The 16,935-nt window shown below is 43.4% G+C and overlaps 1 protein-coding gene across 1 annotated transcript in view; it reads left to right on the top strand.

Annotated features, from left to right (window-relative positions):
* Positions 1 to 13,679, top strand: part of SCARB2 (scavenger receptor class B member 2) — a 79,312-nt gene extending 65,633 nt beyond the window's left edge. The window contains exons 8-12 of the mRNA XM_061145756.1: positions 1,596 to 1,714; positions 4,328 to 4,401; positions 6,379 to 6,430; positions 9,365 to 9,523; positions 10,980 to 13,679. Of these exons, the coding sequence (XP_061001739.1) occupies positions 1,596 to 1,714; positions 4,328 to 4,401; positions 6,379 to 6,430; positions 9,365 to 9,523; positions 10,980 to 11,018 (443 nt within the window). The 3' untranslated portion in view covers positions 11,019 to 13,679. The remainder of the gene's footprint in view (positions 1 to 1,595; positions 1,715 to 4,327; positions 4,402 to 6,378; positions 6,431 to 9,364; positions 9,524 to 10,979) is intronic.
* Positions 13,680 to 16,935: the final 3,256 nt, after the last annotated feature.

A 16,935-nucleotide genomic window follows, 5' to 3' on the forward strand; every position in this document is an offset into this window, starting at 1 on the left:
ACAGCAGTTTTCTCATCTGTAAAATGGGAATGATTATAACTTCCTTGGAAGGCTGTGTGAAGGTGAGATATAAATGTATGCACAAGACTCAGGACAGTGTCTGGCCCTTACTGTCTTCAACAGATCTTTAAAAATACATTTTAAAGGTCAGCGTCCTTTAAAGAAGGAAATTGTGTCTTTGTGAAACTGTGTAGCAATAGAGAACAAAACTCTCTATGTGTGACAAGTGAGACGTCTGAGCCATGGACTCAGACTTAAATTACTTGCCATTAGGCAGTTCAGATGGTAAAGAACCTGCCTGCAATGCAAGTGACTCGGGTTTGATCCGTAGGTCGGGAAGATCCCCTGGAAAAGGGAATGACAACCCACTCCAGTATTCTTGCCTGGGAAATCCCATGGACAGAGGAGCCTGGTGGGCTACAGTCCATGGGGTTGCAAAGAGTCAGACACGACTGAGCAGCTAACACACAGGCTAATTTTTCCCCAAATATATTTTCCTGGCAGGAGTGACTGGGTCCCACTCTTCTTTTCAAGAGCAAAACCTAGAATAGTTTTCCTTTATTAATTTGCTTCTTTATTTATTTCTTGAATGGAAAATATTTAAAAAAACAAAGAAAGAAAAGAAAACCAGTGTCTTCCTGTGGGCAGACCTTGATCTAGTCAGAGGCTGGGCCGATGGCAGGGCCAGGCAAAGTCTTTAAAAAGTTCTGCATAGGGAATTCTCTGGTGGTAGAGTGGGTTAGGACTCCATATTTTCACTGCTGAGGGAGCAGGTTCAACCCCTGGTTGGGGAACTAAGATACCACAAGACACGAAACACAGCGCTCCCCCTGCAAAAAAATTCTGTATCAACACATGGAGAACAAAGCCTGTCTTGTAAAACAAAAACAGAAAAGCAAGCAGGGGAGGAGAGCAGTGGGGAAAATCCACTTACTGATAGAGAATTATAGGTGAAACGAATGCTTTAAGATGAGCCGACCCTCGTTCGATCAGAATTCTGTCTCCATCACCTGATAGCTGAATGTCCTCAGGAGGTTTTGTAACTTCTCTCAACTTCCGTTTCCTCAAATGCAAATGGAAGGTAATAGTTCTAACTTCATAGGGTTTCTGGGAATGTCAACTAAAATAATGTGTATAAAGCACTTGTACTTTATAAGTTCAGCACATATTAGTTGAAAAATAAATAATTCAGCTAGTAGTAGTAATGTTAGTCACTCAGTCGTATCGAACTCTTTGCTACTCTGTGGACTAAGCCTGTCAGGTTCCTCTGTCCATGGAATTTTCCAGGCAAAAATACTAGAGTGGGTTGCCAATCCCTTCTCTAGGAGATCTTCTTGGCCCAGGGGTCAAATCCGTGTCTCCTGCATTGCAGGCAGATTCTTGGTATAAAATAATATAGGGGTAAATGACATGTCAGAAATTGAAGTATAAGAATCCCAAGCTACTACTTTTAGCCTGACCCTCTCCTCCACTCAAGTTTTCTGTATCCAGCTTTCCACCCCTCACTGAGGAACTGGATTTGTGATCAGGAACTGTATGTTCAACTTAGACTTGAAGGAACCACATCATTCATTTCTGTTTTCCTCACATTGCAGGTGCACCTATTATTATGTCTTTCCCACACTTCTACCAGGCAGATGAAAAGTTTGTCTCTGCCATTGAAGGCATGCATCCAAATAAGGAATATCATGAGACGTTTGTGGACATCAATCCTGTGAGTACACACATCTTCCTGGTTAAAAAGCAGACATTTTATTCTTTCTATACGGTGTTCACCAGTTTAGCCCTGAGCATTCTTGAGAAATATATTGTCTTCCTTTCATTTACATATTCAAGTGGAGGGAACTCGGCTCAGTGCAATGTGATGCATAGTCTCATAACCCGGCCCTTAGAAGGCTAAGTTCTATGAAGCTAATATGCAGAAATATCAGCAAATCCCCTTTAACACAAAAGCAACAATGAAAGTTCCATCATTGGAAACCACTGGAATCAAACAAGGTAACCTGGATCTTCTTCTGTTGCCAAAAGAGTGGACCTGAACATATATATATGCATTTCTCCCATTGGGCCACAGATCAGCAGGGTGAAGATATTCCTCTGCTTACTTGCTGCCAGGAATGTTTTAGTTGAAATTTAAATATATATATATAAGCATTAGTCGCTTTTGGCAAAACACTTTATACAGGTGTTTTTGAGAGTTATTATATGACAACATTAATTTAAAGGGCATCAGATATACATACACTCTAATCCCATGTTCATAGAGGAGAAAAACTAAAAACCATGTTAAAAGGATATGAGTATCATTTCATAGCATGAGAGCCTCTCACTGTAGGAACTGAATGTGATATCGTCTTTCTTGGGATTCTGAACACATGCATCGGACGGTCACCCAAGACCAAACACATTCTTTGAGCACAGCAATTTATGGGCATTTCACTCATAACTACTCACTGCATTTACATTTGAGAAATTGGTGCCCTTATCTTCTTACGAGGGCTTCTCAGGTGGCTCAGTGGTAAAGAATCCACCTGCCAGTGAAGAAGATGAGGGTTCAATCTCTGGGTTGGGAAGATCCCCTGGAAAAGGAAACGGCAACCCACTCCAGTATTCTTGCCTGGACAATCCCATGGACGGGAGACTGGCAGGCTGCAGTCCACGGGGTCACAAAGAGTCGGACATGAATGAGCTCCTGAGCACACACAGCACATTTTACGAATAAGATCCGGTATGGTTTTCTCCCTTTTCTCTCTCAGCCATCAGTCAGGTCCTTTTCAGCAACCAAACTGTTCGCAGGTGCTTGTCACCAGGGCAAGGCATAGCCCCACACCCTTGGTGCAAAGGTGCCTTGGCCATGGGGGATGATGCTGCATCTGCCCTCTGGCCTCTGTGGGGTGGGCCTGGCTGTGCATGGGCACCATTCTCTGGCTGTGACCACACCCTCCTCACAGTGGTCTGACCCTCTGCCCGCATACCCAGGCCTGACAGTCCAGCTCAGTCCAGTCACTCAGTCATATCCGACTCTTTGTGACCCCATGGACTGTAGCACACCAGGCTTCCCTGTCCATCAGCAGCTCCTGGAGCTTGCTCAAACTCATGTCTGCTGAGTTGGTGATGCCATCCAACCATCTCATTCTCTGTCATCCCCTTCTCCTGCCTTCAATCTTTCCTAGCATCAGGGTCTTTTCCAAGGAGTCAGTTCTTTGCATCAGGTGGCCAAAGTATTGGAGTTTCAGCTTCAGCATCAGTCCTTCCAATGAATATTCAGGACTGATTTCCTTTAGGAGGGACTGGTTGGATCTCCTTTCAGTCCAAGGGACTCTCAAGAGTCTTCTCCAACACAGTTCAAAAACATCAATTCTTCGGCGCTCAACTATCTTTACAGTCCAACTCTCACATCCATACATGACTACTGGAAAAACCATAGCTTTAACTATACAGACCTTTGTTGGCAAAGTAATGTCTCTGCTTTTTAATATGCTGTCTAGGTTGGTCATAGCTTTTCTACCAAGGAGCAAGCGTCTTTTAATTTCAGGACTGCAGTCATCATCTGCAGTGATTTTGGATCTGAGACCCAACAGGGTATCTGTTAAATCTCCTTCCTGCCCAGGTCCTCTAGCACTTTGCTATTCAAAGTGACAGCATCCTGGGCTTCCCAGGTGGCTCAGTGGTAAAGAAGCTGCCTGCTAAAGTAGGAGACGCGGGTTCCATCCCTGGGTCAGGAAGATCCCATATGCTGTGGAGCAAGTAGGCCCCTGTACTGCAACTACTGAACCTGTGCTCTATAGCCCGAGAGTTACAACTACTGAACTCACGCGCTGCCGCCACGGAAGCTTATGCACTCTAGAGCCCGTGCTCAATGGCAAGAGAAGCCACTATAATGAGAAACCCATGCACCGCGACGAGAGAGTAGCCCCAGCTTGCTGCAACTAGAGAAAGTCTGTGCAGCCACGAAGGCCCAGCACAGCCAAAAATAAGTAAATAAACATAAAATTATTTTACAAAACTCCAAAGTGACAGCATCCTGCCCAATCTCAAGCCCCAACCCAGACCTACCGAAATCAGAGCCTGCATTTTAACAAGGTCCCCAAGAACTCACATGCATAGTAGAGTGTGAGAAACGTTGGTCTCCCAGGCTCCTCACCCAATCCCCAGTTCTCATTCCATCCTGGAGAATAGTTGTCGCTTGTCCCACTTTGCCTAGCAAACATGGTGGTCGCTGCCCTGTTTATCAGAACCACACAGAAATGGTGCTCTATTGAAAAGACAACTGCGTGTGTGGTTTTAATAAATCCTAATGTTTTCTTTCTGCTTTTCTGATTTGCAGTTGACTGGAATTATCCTAAGAGCAGCCAAGAGGTTCCAAATCAACGTTTATGTCAGAAAATTAGATGACTTCATGTGAGTTTTGCTTCTTTCTGCAGAGGCAGAGGGTGGTTTTGCTACATTCACTTTCTGGTGGGGTTGCTGTCGGGAGGGGTTCAGCGCACTTCTAAGTCTTTTCACCCTTGTCCTTCAGGGATGAGGCACCATCAACTTTTTCATGGGCTGCCTTGGTCTTGGAATTTACTTATCTTATTTAAGCAAACATGTATAGAATTCTTTCCATGAATCAGCCATTGTTCTAAGTTCTTTACATACATTAACTTATCGATTCCTCACAATAACCCTGTGGGGCTTCCCTGGTGGCTCAGATGGTAAAGAATCTGCTTGCCAATGCAGAAGACCCAGGTTCAATCCCTGGGTCAGGAAGATACCCTGGAGAAGGGAATGTCTACCCACTCTAGTATTCTTGCCTGCATAATCCCATGGACAGAGTAGCCTGGCCATGGGGGTCACAAAGAGTTGGGCATGACTAACGTTAGTTCACTTCATTCCCATTTTACAGATAAGAAAACTGAGGCACAGAGAGGTTTAATAACCTGCTAGAACTAGAATTCACACAGCTAGTGAAGCTACAGAGGCTGTTCTTACCCATCTACTAAGCATTTTCCATGGGCTTCCCTGGTAGCTCAGCTGGTAAAAAATCCACCTGCAATGCAGGAGACCCTGGTTTGATTCCTGGGTCGGGAAGATCCTCTGGAGAAGGGATAGGCTACCCACTCCAATATTCACGGACTTCCTTGGTAGCTCAGGGAAGGCTAGATAAGGCATATCTGTCTATTATATAGATACCATATAGATATGGTAAAGAATCCACCTGCAATGCAGGAGACCTGGGTTCCATCCCAGGGTTGGGAAGATCCCTGGAGGAGGGCATGGCAGCCCACTCCAGTATTCTCACCTAGAGAATCCCTATGGACAGAGGTGCCTGGAGGGCTATGGTCCATGGGGTCACAAAGAGTCAGACATGACTGACTGACTAAGCACAGCACACAGCAAACATTTCCCACACCATGACTCTGGTTCCCTTCCTCCCTTCCTTCCTTTCCACTGCTCCCACCCAGGGCCAGCCATGAGCTCTCCTGTGGGTGATTTCAAACTCTATGGAGTTCAGTGTCCCCCCACACCATCTAAAAACCACTACTTAGTTAGGATTCCTGAGTACAATCTCCTGCTGAGACTTTTCAGTGGAAACTGAGAAAATGCTAATTATGATTTAATGGCAAATGAAAAAACTGGATCCAAAACTGTAGTATGTATCTATAGTATTCATATTTATCAATTTTTTCTGTCTGCCTGACTGTCAGTCAGACTTGGTTAGTTTCCCCCATTGAATTTGCCAGATTTAAGCCCAGGTGTTTTGCATCTTTCTAGGAAGCAAGTGTGGTTTGTAAGGATGTATTTTATGTGTGTATATAATTTAGTAGTTATTATCTAGAGCCTTAGAATCAAAATGGAATTACAGTCCTGGCTCCAGCACTTCTTCGTGGTGGTTCCGGGCAGCTTACTGTGAGCCATCATTTCCTCATCTTAAACCTGGGGCAGTAACACCTCTGCATGTGAGAATTAAGATGTGTTCCCAAGACGCCCGCTGCAGAGCTGGTGCTTAGTAAGTTGCTTACTAGCTGATTGCTCCAGGCTCTTGGAAAGACAATACTTGGTAGCCTGGTTATAAAACATTCTGAGGAATGACAGCATTGTTCTGCTGGAGCCTTCCCTCCCATAACTCTTGGGAGTATAGTTATCATTTTGATGAATTTGCTTTCAGCATCTTGTGCTTAGGTGAAGACACTTTCCATAAACATGCCACACTTCAAATTGCTAGACTGTTTGTGATCTGATTGTTATGTGTTTGCAAAGGTAAGAAGGCTGCATAAATTCTGGGTAATTTAATGAATAAGTGTGCTGGAATTTTCATATACACTTGTCTCATCAGGCCAGCATGCCATCGTAATGAGGATGTCTATAAAATAATCTTTTGTGTTGTTTTTATAGTGAAACAGGAAACATTCAAACCCTGGTTTTCCCAGTGATGTATATCAATGAGGTGAGTCCTAGGAGGGAGCCACGGGTATGTTTCACCTGTGGAAGCTTGAGGACCTTCCATTATGGTGTCTGTGATTGTAGCTATGTGTAATTTTAGATGTGAGAAAGGGCAAAGGTGATTTTTTAAAAACCTGTTTGTCCTCAGAAAATTTCTGTTTATATGTTTACATGAATCTGTCTGTGAGATTTGGAAATGACAGACAGAAATTTCCCTTGTTAAGAACATTATGTGGGTAAAACTTCTTTCTGGAAGCTGGTTGTGTAAGAACCAAAATGTAAAGGTGATCAGTTTACCATTCATTACTTGAGAAAAAGAGTGAAAAAGTGTGAGCTGGTTGAGAAATGATTAAATAAAATGGGACACTTGCCCACTGATTGCAGTGATATGTGGTTGCCTTATCCTTCATCACAGCATAGAAGTCTTTTCTACTTTCTGATAAACAAGCATACATCATGAATTATAGGAAACAGATCCTCTTCAAACAAAAGGAGTTTCTCTGAAGAAATTTCTTTGACAGTGTACCCAGAGAAATACTATCCCTAATTGTTAGGCATAAATTGAAGTTTTATAAATAAAGCTTATTCTGAAGGCTCAGAAAACACCTATCCATTATGTAAAACACCTGTGATAAATTCTTCTCTAAATCACATATCACATTTACTATAGGGATATCTCCTCAATTTCCCTTCTCTCTCACCCAGTTTTGAGGGAAAAGTTGCAGGATTTTCCTCCTCAAATTCTTGACTGACCTGGCTTCCAGTGTTAACAGCAACATTTTTTAAAGTTTTGTGATTTTTCTGTCTTCCATAAAAATATTTTTTCTTTGCAGAAGATTTAGTAACAGAGCTTAGCAAGAAAAGACAAATTAAAAATGATTTCTCACAAGACCTGAGCCAGACTGGTAAACTGTTTTTAACTTGCTTTATTTTCCTCAACAATGTGTTATAAAAATTGTTTTCCAAAACAGCCTTGTAAAAATAATTTGATGTTTTGCATTTTGTAAAAATAACACATGCTCTTTCTGGAACTCTTGGGGAATTAAAAATGACATTTAAAAAGTGAACTGCTTAATAAGCAAGCCCCTCCCTCAGAGAAAAATGCAGGTGACATCTGCTTATGTTGCCTCATATTTTTCTGGTTTTGATATTACAAACTTGAGACCATACAGTAGATTGAGTTTGATATCTTTTTTTTTTTTCCACTTAGCATTGTATTGGTAGCCACACTGATAAACTTTTGAAGGGTTTGTGATTACAGTTCTAAGACAAGGCTTTTATTGTTTCATGGGAAAAATTCAGGCAGTATTTACCGTTTATAGGACCTATTTGCTGTTTCTCCTGGGTCATTACTGTTACTGTTTGTGGGGAGTGCCTTGGAAGTAGGTCTTTGTGAGAGTGTGGAAGGGCCCTGTTCTGCCAAGTTGCAGCATATCTGAAGTCCCCTCCACCTGAACCTTTGCTTTGACTTTTTGCTAAAGACTGGATTGCATCCAGGGAATGATGGCGTGAAACCTCGTGCTTTTGCTCCCTCCCAGAAAGAACTTGACTTTTCTCTAGAAAAGTAAAACATTAGATCTGGAAGTGACCTTGGAGATTGCTCTCTCACCCCTTTTTTCCAGAGGAGACTCTGATGGGCCTTCACCTGCAAATTGAGCCTAAATTAAGCCTAAACTCCCAGTTGTTGCTAATAATTGTTATAGCATTAAGCTCTTCAGATACCTCAGCCATGACAATTTAAGGTGATAATACCTTTGCCTTTCATCCAGAAAGTGTTATTCTAGAATAATTCCTTATTTATCAATACCCTGTGCTGAGTGCTGAAGAATTGATGCCTTTAAACTGTGGTGTCGGAGAAGACTCTTGAGAGTCCCCTGGACTGCAAGGAGATCCAACCAGTCCATCCTGAAGGAGATCAGTCCTGGGTGTTCATTGGAAGGATTGATACTGAAGCTGAAACTCCAATACTTTGGCCACCTGATGCGAAGAGCTGACTCCTTGGAGAAGACCCTGATGCTAGGAAAGATTGAGGGCAGGAGGAGAAGGGGACGACAGAGGATGAGATGGTTGGATGGCATCACCGATGGACATGGGTTTGGGTGAACTCCGGGAGTTGGTGATGGACAGGGTAGTGTGCTGCGGTTCGTGGGGTCTCAAAGAGTCGGACACGACTGAGCGACTGAACTGAACTGTGCGTTTCTGGTTAGCCTCAAGACTTCGAACACTCTCTTGTTGAGACCTCTGGTCCTGATAAGTATAGCTAACTAAGAGAGAAATGATACTTTCCACATGCCATTTGTTGGAGTATTTCATTCATTTATTCATCTAATCAACTGACATTAATTGAGCACCTACTGTGTATGGGGTGCTATATCCACCTTTTAGTTGACTGAAATAAAAGTCTTGACTTGAGGAATACTTCATAGTCAAGAGGAGACAAATAGGTAAATAGACAGTTACAATGCAGAATGTGAAGACAGTGATGGCGGATTTTAGAATGTGAGATGGAAGCTCAGAAAAGGGGCCTTGAACGAGGCCTGATGTGGCCAGAGAAGACTTCTGGAAGGAAGTTATGCTGAGCTGGACTTTGAAGGATGAGCTGGAGTCTGATACAAAAGAAAAGCTGGTATCATGTCAATATTTCCCCCGCCTTTTTCAGGAGGAGGAAATACCTCCTGGTATTATCTGAATATTTTCTCCCTCCTTTCCCCGCCAATTTGGAGTAAAACATGCCTTCAGGAGAAAAGAGGAGACATTAATGACTAAGTGCCCCCTCTGGCTATTCTGACTTATAAATGGATTTTCAGTATCTCTGGTTTGCTGACAGGAGGACATACCCAAATTTTGTTTCATGATCTGGAAGAAAGAGCCAAAAGCTTTACCCCCTGGATATTCATTAGTAATCAAGGGAATGCTATTTTCTTGCCCCTTTCCGCAGAGTGTTCTCATTGATAAAGAGACTGCAAGTCGACTGAAGTCTGTGATTAACACTACTCTGATTGTCACCAGCATACCTTATATTATCATGGCGCTGGGTGTGTTTTTTGGTCTGATCTTCACCTGGCTTGCGTGCAGAGGACAGAGATCCACGGATGAGGTGAGCAGTGGCTGGAGGAATGTCTTCCTTACTAGATTATGTTCCCTGAGAACTTCAGCTGTGCTTCATTGAAGGGGTGTCAGTGGGCTCATGAGGGTGGACTCTGAGGTTTGATGCTGGGCACAGTGATTTCATGGTTGTGTTACTACTGAGCCAAATGAGGGGCAAGGGAAGTGTGTCAAAGATGGAGGGGTGATGGGATAATACTGTGCAGTGTTTCAGACTCTCTTGTTGGGTCTAGAACCCCGGGGAGTAAGGATTACATCTTTGAAAAGAAGAATATATAACAGCTGAGCACCCAGACTTTGGTGTCAGAGTGTCCAGGTTCAAAGCCCAGTTTTGACTCTTAATAGCTATGTGACCCTAGAAATCGTGCCTCAGCTTCTCCATCTGTAAGATGGGATAACTGAGCCTCACTTAGGAATTTTTTGTGAGGACTTGATGAGACTTTAAACATAAAGCACTTGGCCCAGTGTAAACATTTAGTAAGAGCTCAATAAATATTAGTTATAGGACAAAACAGCTCCGTAATTACAGAGCAAGGCAGCCAGGGATCTGCTTGGGAAGAATCCCTGGTGTATCAGGAGATACCTACCACTGAGTTGTTACTGCACAATAAATGGTGGGCATGGGCAGTGGTTCCTTTTCTGGAGGGATGGGAACATCCCCACATGGATGGGATAATGGTCAGGTTGGCTTCCCGAAGTAACCTACAGGCCAACCCAGGGGTCTAAACACCTTCAATGAGCCTTTCTTAAATTCTCACTGGCTTTCCAGTTGGCAGCAGAGGCTTTTTCCCCTTCTCTCTTCACCGCCTCCATTAAGTGTCTGAGGCAAATATGAAGTAGGAAATGAAATAGGCTGAAACCATCTAAATCATGTTAGCTCAGATTTCCGTCTTCCGCATGCTTCCAGTATGCCTCTGGACCCATGCCCATCACATTAGCGTGAATTAGGGGTGAGGCAGCAATCTTTCCATTTCTATCTATGGATCTTAAAGTCACTGTAAAATGGATCTTACTGCTACAGACACAGATGAAAGCCCACGTAAATGTCATGACTGCTCCTACAGTTAACCATCTTCACATATTTAACAAGCAAACAATTATTGAGCACCCACCACCTCCAAGACATGGTTCTCTGATGGGTTTCCACTTGAAGGAGGCACATTAAATAATGTGTGATGAGGATTATGTTTCACGTGGACACTGGGAAGGGTACCTGCTCCAGTGGCAGGGTGAGGGTGTTAGAGCAGGCCTCCTGGAGAGGATTAGAGCTGAAAAAGATGGAACACGAGGAAGCAGGCCAAGAGAAGAGAAGGTAAGTGGGACGACATCCTTCCTATCGTTTTCTCCTCTCTCCACCTTCCTCCACCCCCTCCCCACACCTTTCCTATCTGGGGAGAAGCCGGTGACGTGACCGCCTGACCCCACTGTCCTCTCTCTTCTGGTCTCAGGGAACTGCAGACGAAAGAGCGCCCCTCATACGAACCTAATCCAACCGTGAGCCGTGCCTGGGGAAGGAAGCATGTGCACTGTTGTGACCTGGGCCATGATGACGTGGGGCGACCATTTGTGTCCTCACGGGCTTGTCGCCTGCTGAGACAGGAGGAGGACACCCCATGCCGGCGTGTGATGAGCCCCTTCCAGCAGAGGTTCAGGAACAGGCTGACCTGGTTGGCCGTTAGGATCCTGTGGTCCCTGACAGATTGTTTTGTTTTTCATGTGTCTAGCAAGTATTTAATAAACGCTTGTAATTTTTTGTTATTGTTGGGTGCTGGTAGCTCCAGAAGTTTGTGACCACTGTCGTGGTTATAATGTCTTTGCATCACTTGTTAATGCTACTTGGTCTAACCTTATTCAGTACTCTTCATTCACCAGACTTTGTGCTCAGAATACATAAATATTACTTTAGGTTGTATTCCTCCATCCATTTCATCCACCAAACAGAAGTAAATAAGAGTTCGGAATGCAGGGTAAAATGGTAAACATCATTCAGTAGTATTCAAAGGCATTTAATTTCCTCTTTTGAAAAAGTACATATTGCCTTTCTTGTGAATCTTCAGTTCATAATTCCTCCAGGATGATAATTCAGTCTTCTGACCAACTTTCACCCAGGACAGGAATCAAGCGGGGAAGGGGTTGGTGGGGTGGTCCCCAGGAGTTGATAGTAATAAGCACCTGAGGATTTTTGACTTGTACTTTTGTGAATTGAGAGAATGCATAAATAATGTTGGTAAGGACAAGTATAGATGTTTCATATAGAATAGAGCGCTAGTTATGACCTTCATGGGTACTTTTTTTTTTTTTTTAGTCAGAATGATCTTGATGTGGAGAGGTATTTCTGGGAAAATGTAATCAGTAAATTATTTTTTCCCCCCGAACCACCCTTGCCAAATACAACTGTATTAACTACAGTACTATTGAGTGATTATTTGTAAAATTATTTATCAATATAGGATATCTATCCACAACCTAACTTACACTTAAATTTCAGGAAGTCTTACTGCACTAAATACACATTTCTTCTGGGGCAGTCTTCTTGGGAACTCTGAAATCGTTTTTATGAGTTGTTCTCTCCTCAGATTCAGTTCCTTCTGGTGTTTTGTGGCTCACTATCACTCACTGAATAGAGGAAAATGTGCCCTGCGCTTCCTGTGACAATCCTTTTGCTGACAGATTGATGGTGTTTTAAAATAATTGCACAGGAAGTACTTTTAAGAAAGGTCGCTTGGTGTCAAAAGCAGAGCCACCTGTCTGCAGAAGACCTCTTGACTCTCAATGTAACCTGAGTTAGGATTGAAAACCATCAATTGTCACAGAATTCAAACATATTTAAGGGCAGTTTCTCTGATTCTTAATGCTCACCATTCATTTTGGATTGAGAAACTTGTACAGTTAATGTGGCAGACCACACAGAGAACTTCTTAACAATTGAATCATTCTGCAGGATTTTTTTTGTTTAAAACAGGATTTCAGTGTAAGCAAGCGAGGGAAAAAAGTCACAGATTTCACAAATATAGCTTATGATCCCGGTATGGAGGCAATAAATCATTTCCTTGCCCCAATTTTCCTACTGTCTACACTAAAGCAATATGTAATGTTTCCCTTTTTTGAAGGAGCAATTCATTAAACTCTCAGTTTCTCTATAAATTAAGATAGAACCTATAGATACCCCAAATCACCAAAATGTGAGATGCTAAATTGAAGTTATTTTGTCTTTAGTAATGCCAAATATCTAGATGTTTTAATTCATCAACATTTAACTAGATAATTGGGACATCTTACTGTTATGCACCCACTTATTCACACAAATAAAACTGATAAGTCAATGCATACCCATTTATTCATTCTATTATCAAGATATAATCATCTGAGAGGAGGAAATTTTTAAATACTATGATAACAGTTAAAGATGTACACGTTTTGACTGAATCCCACACAGCCAGGGACCCCAAAACATTATTTTCATATGATTCTTAATAGTTACTTGGCTTAAAAAAAATCACATTTGATATTTTCCTCCTAAAAAATCTGTGGCAAACCCATATGCTGCAGTCAAGATTATAGACTGGTTAAGAACGCATGTACCTATTTGGTTTTCGGTTGAAAAATAACAAACCATTCCTCATGATCATTTTTGTGGAGCTGTTATCCTAGACAGGCTCTCAAAATCTTTGTGACTGTCACAATCAAAGAATACCATGTCCTGTACTATGATGCTCAATTTACAGAGAAACCCAACAGAGAGGTTACCTCCCTTCTCTCGGGGAAAACTGGGAGTTGAACACAGGACAGGAAGTGGGCTTTGCCACTTTCCACTCCAGGCTTCTCCAACTAGACTTTATTCTGGAAAGATCACTAATGGTCAAGCAGGGCAGGTACTACACAACTAACTTCTATCAGGGTTTTTACTTAAGAGAGACTAATTCTTTATTTCAATTGCTTGAAATGAGAGTTCTGTAAAAGGTGACCTCCATCCTCGGCCCTCTGAGTACTATCACTGGGATTAATTGCTTGTGACTATTAAAGAGAATGCTGCCCAGAATGTCCTTCCTGTAGTTTATACTGCTGGTTCCTTTCATGTGATTCTTGACATGTGTATTTCTACCCTTAATGCAATGGAATATTTCACTAATAAAAAACTTTCTATGAAATTGCCCTGGAAACTGTATGTTATGTCATCAGGCATTCAGCGGTCTATGGAGTTTCATTTGAAAGGTGCTCTTTGCCCCGTGGATGGAATCAGGCCTGAGTCATACCCCTTAGGCCACCTCCAGTTTGAGCTCAAACTGTGGGGGACAGTTATAGGCAGCCTGACAAGCCTCCCTTCAAGTAGGTCCGATGCTGTGCGTTTTTGCCTCAAGTCTTTCTCCAGAGCCCTGGAAGCCCCTCAGGAGCACGGGGGTTAATACTCCCAATTACTCATGCTCTGGGGCTTCCCAGGTGGCTCAGTGGTAAAGAATCCGCCTGCCAATCAGGAGATGCAAGAGACGCAGGTTTGATCCCTGGGTCAGGAGGATCCCCTGGAGAAGGAAACGGCAACCCACCCCAGTATTCTTGCCTGGAGAATCCCATGGACAGAGGAGCCTGATGAGCTAATGAGCTACAGTCCTTGGCGTTGCAAAGAGTTGGACAGGACTTAGTGACTGAACAGCAATAATAACTGATGCTCAACCAGAGTGGGCAGGAGTCAGCTGATAAGGGCTCCAGTCCTCAGAGGGCCAGTTCTCAGGCTCACTCTACGTGGTTCCTCAGCCAGGGTTGTCCAGACCAGAAACTGCCCCTGTTATCATTCCTTCATCCCTGGCCTCATGTTCCTTACCCCCGCACGGCTGCTTCCAACCAAAAAATCTACCTGTTTTAACTATCCCTATTCAGGTCTGTTTCCAGGTAAATGCAAACTGAAATACAGACAAATCCACCCAGAGGGCTCAGCAAGATCAGACAGCTGTTGGAGAAATACTAGACCTTTGTGTCTGCGGACATTTGGACTGAAGTTATTAGCCCCCAAATTTAGATTATCTTTAAAACCTTTCCCATGCCAATAATACTGCAACTTATTTCTGAAGTCAGAGCCAATCCAGATCAACCATAACATTTAGCTCAGTGTTACAAACATCCTTGTATTATTAAGGATACTTGAAAACCTCAGTGTATGTGCTTCCTAGGGACTCCCAAAGCTGATTTCAACTGGCTTAAGTCACAGGAGAAGTTGTGGGATCATAAATGTAAACTTTCAACGAAGTTTCATGATGTTCTGGGAACCTGACTTGGAGCTGAGGGAAGTCTTGACTAAGGAAGCAACATTTGATTAAGACTGAAGAAGAGGCAAAGCGAAGCATTGCAGACAAAGGTAACTAGATGTGCGTGCGCAGGAGCTGGAAGGAACATGTTACATGTGACTGAGATAATATTTGGCTAGAATTCAGAGAAGGAAGAATAGTGGGAGATTAGGCTGGAAAGAAAGGCAGTTTTATTGTGCCATGTTAAAGATTTTGTTACATATTGTATGATTCTACTTGCACCTGGTACTTAAAATAGATTCACATAGACAGTTTGTAAAAAGAGTGGTTACTGGGGGCTGAGAGAGTGGGGTTATTGGGTGCCCCCATTGTGTCTTAACTCTTTGTGACCCTACTGACTATAGTCCAGCAGGCTGCTCTGTCCTTGAGATTGTTCAGGCAAGAATACTGGAGTGAGTTGCCTTTTTCTCCTCCAAGGGATCTTTCCAGCTCAGGGCTCAAACTTGCAACTCTTGCGTGGGCAGGCGGATTCTTTACCTACTAGCACCACTATTGCTAAGGCCAACAGGAAGCCATTAAAGGGTTGTGAACTGGGCTGTTGGCCGGTGCAGGACAGGGAGAAGAATGGGAGATATGACAGGTTTGTTTAGGAAAAACTCAGTCTAGCTGCAAGGTGAATAAACTGGAAGAGTCAACCTGGATACAGGGAGGTCAGTTACAAGGCTGTTGTGTTAGGTGGTTTCTTTGGGGTTCCCACTGACGTTTAAGATGGATTTTGTCTAGGTATCATGAACCAGCTGGCAGGTTGAATTCCACAAAGCTGCAGAGCATGGATTAAGTAATGGGTTTAATATGGGGAAAAAAATTACAGAAAAAGGAAAGCAGAGACCCTCCATCTTCCTGTCATCCCATGGAGAGGCAAGCTGAGGGTCAGAGCGCGTTTCAGTGCAGAGAGCATATTTACCTCTTTATAGGATGAGTGTGAAAAAGCAGTCTTGTCGATGGAGGAATACACAAGCAAGTGAACAACAGGCAGTTTGGCCTTGGGCTGCCTACAGAATGTTACAGTCTCCACTGCTGGGGTGAAGACAGCAGTTACATGGGACTCACCAATGGGTGCAGCCCTTCCCCTCCCCTAGGAGAAGGGGGAACCCCCAGTCACAGCTCGCTCATTCACCAGGCAACCTAGAATGAACAGCCAAGGTCACAGTCCAACTGTCCTGCTCATTGCAGAGTACGGGCTGCTGCAGTAGTCTAGGCAGGAGCTGGCAAACATTGTTTTTTCTGTAAAAAGCCACTTAGAAAATAGTTTAGGCTTTGCAAGCCTCTCTGTCACAAATACTGACCTCTGTTCTTAAAGCATGAAAGCAGTCACAGACACCACGTAAGTGAATGCATATGTCTGCCACCCAAAGAAACTGTTTACAAAAATAGCAGCCCACATTTGGCCCGTGGGCTGGCATTTGCTGATCCCTGGTCTGGGCAAGAGGTTACAGAAATTTAAATCAGGGAGATGGCAGTGGAAATGAAGTATCTTTGAAATATTTAAAAGATAAAATATATAAGTTGTTGTTGTTCAGTTGTTAAGTCGTGTCGGACTCTTTGCAACCAAAATAATGGGACTTGGAGATAGAAATGGGAAAGGCAAGGGAGAGAAGCATGTCAAGGAAATCATTCACCCCAAAGTACTGAATAAGAGCCTGTCGTGTGGATGGGCACTCTGTTAGCACTAGGAACACAACCAGTAAACAAAGCAAAGTTTCCTTCCTCAGGGCACTAAGATTAAGAGCAGGCGGGCTAAGTGCTTCCATCATGTCCGACTCTGTGCGACCCCATGGACTGTAGCCCGCCAGGCTCCTCTGTCCATGGGATTCTCCAGGCAAGAATACTGGAGTGGGTTGCCAGGCTCTCGTCTAGGGCATCTTCCCAACCCAGGGATGGAACCTGCATCTCTTATGTCTCCTGCATTGGCAGGTGGGTTCTTTGGTGGTGGTAACTGCTAAGGATATTAAAGTAGCCAGTGACAGGAGTGGAATCAGGGGAGGCTTTGTATTGAAGAAACGCTCGGCCATTCTTTTCCATCTGAGATGGTTCTCCTTTTCTACCCATAATTTCTGTGATTTGGCTCGGCTGGTTCTTCTGTCTCTTGGGCTCTGTGCTGGTCATA

This window comes from Dama dama, chromosome 6 (genome assembly GCF_033118175.1).
Source record: "Dama dama isolate Ldn47 chromosome 6, ASM3311817v1, whole genome shotgun sequence".
Lineage (NCBI taxonomy): Eukaryota > Metazoa > Chordata > Mammalia > Artiodactyla > Cervidae > Dama > Dama dama.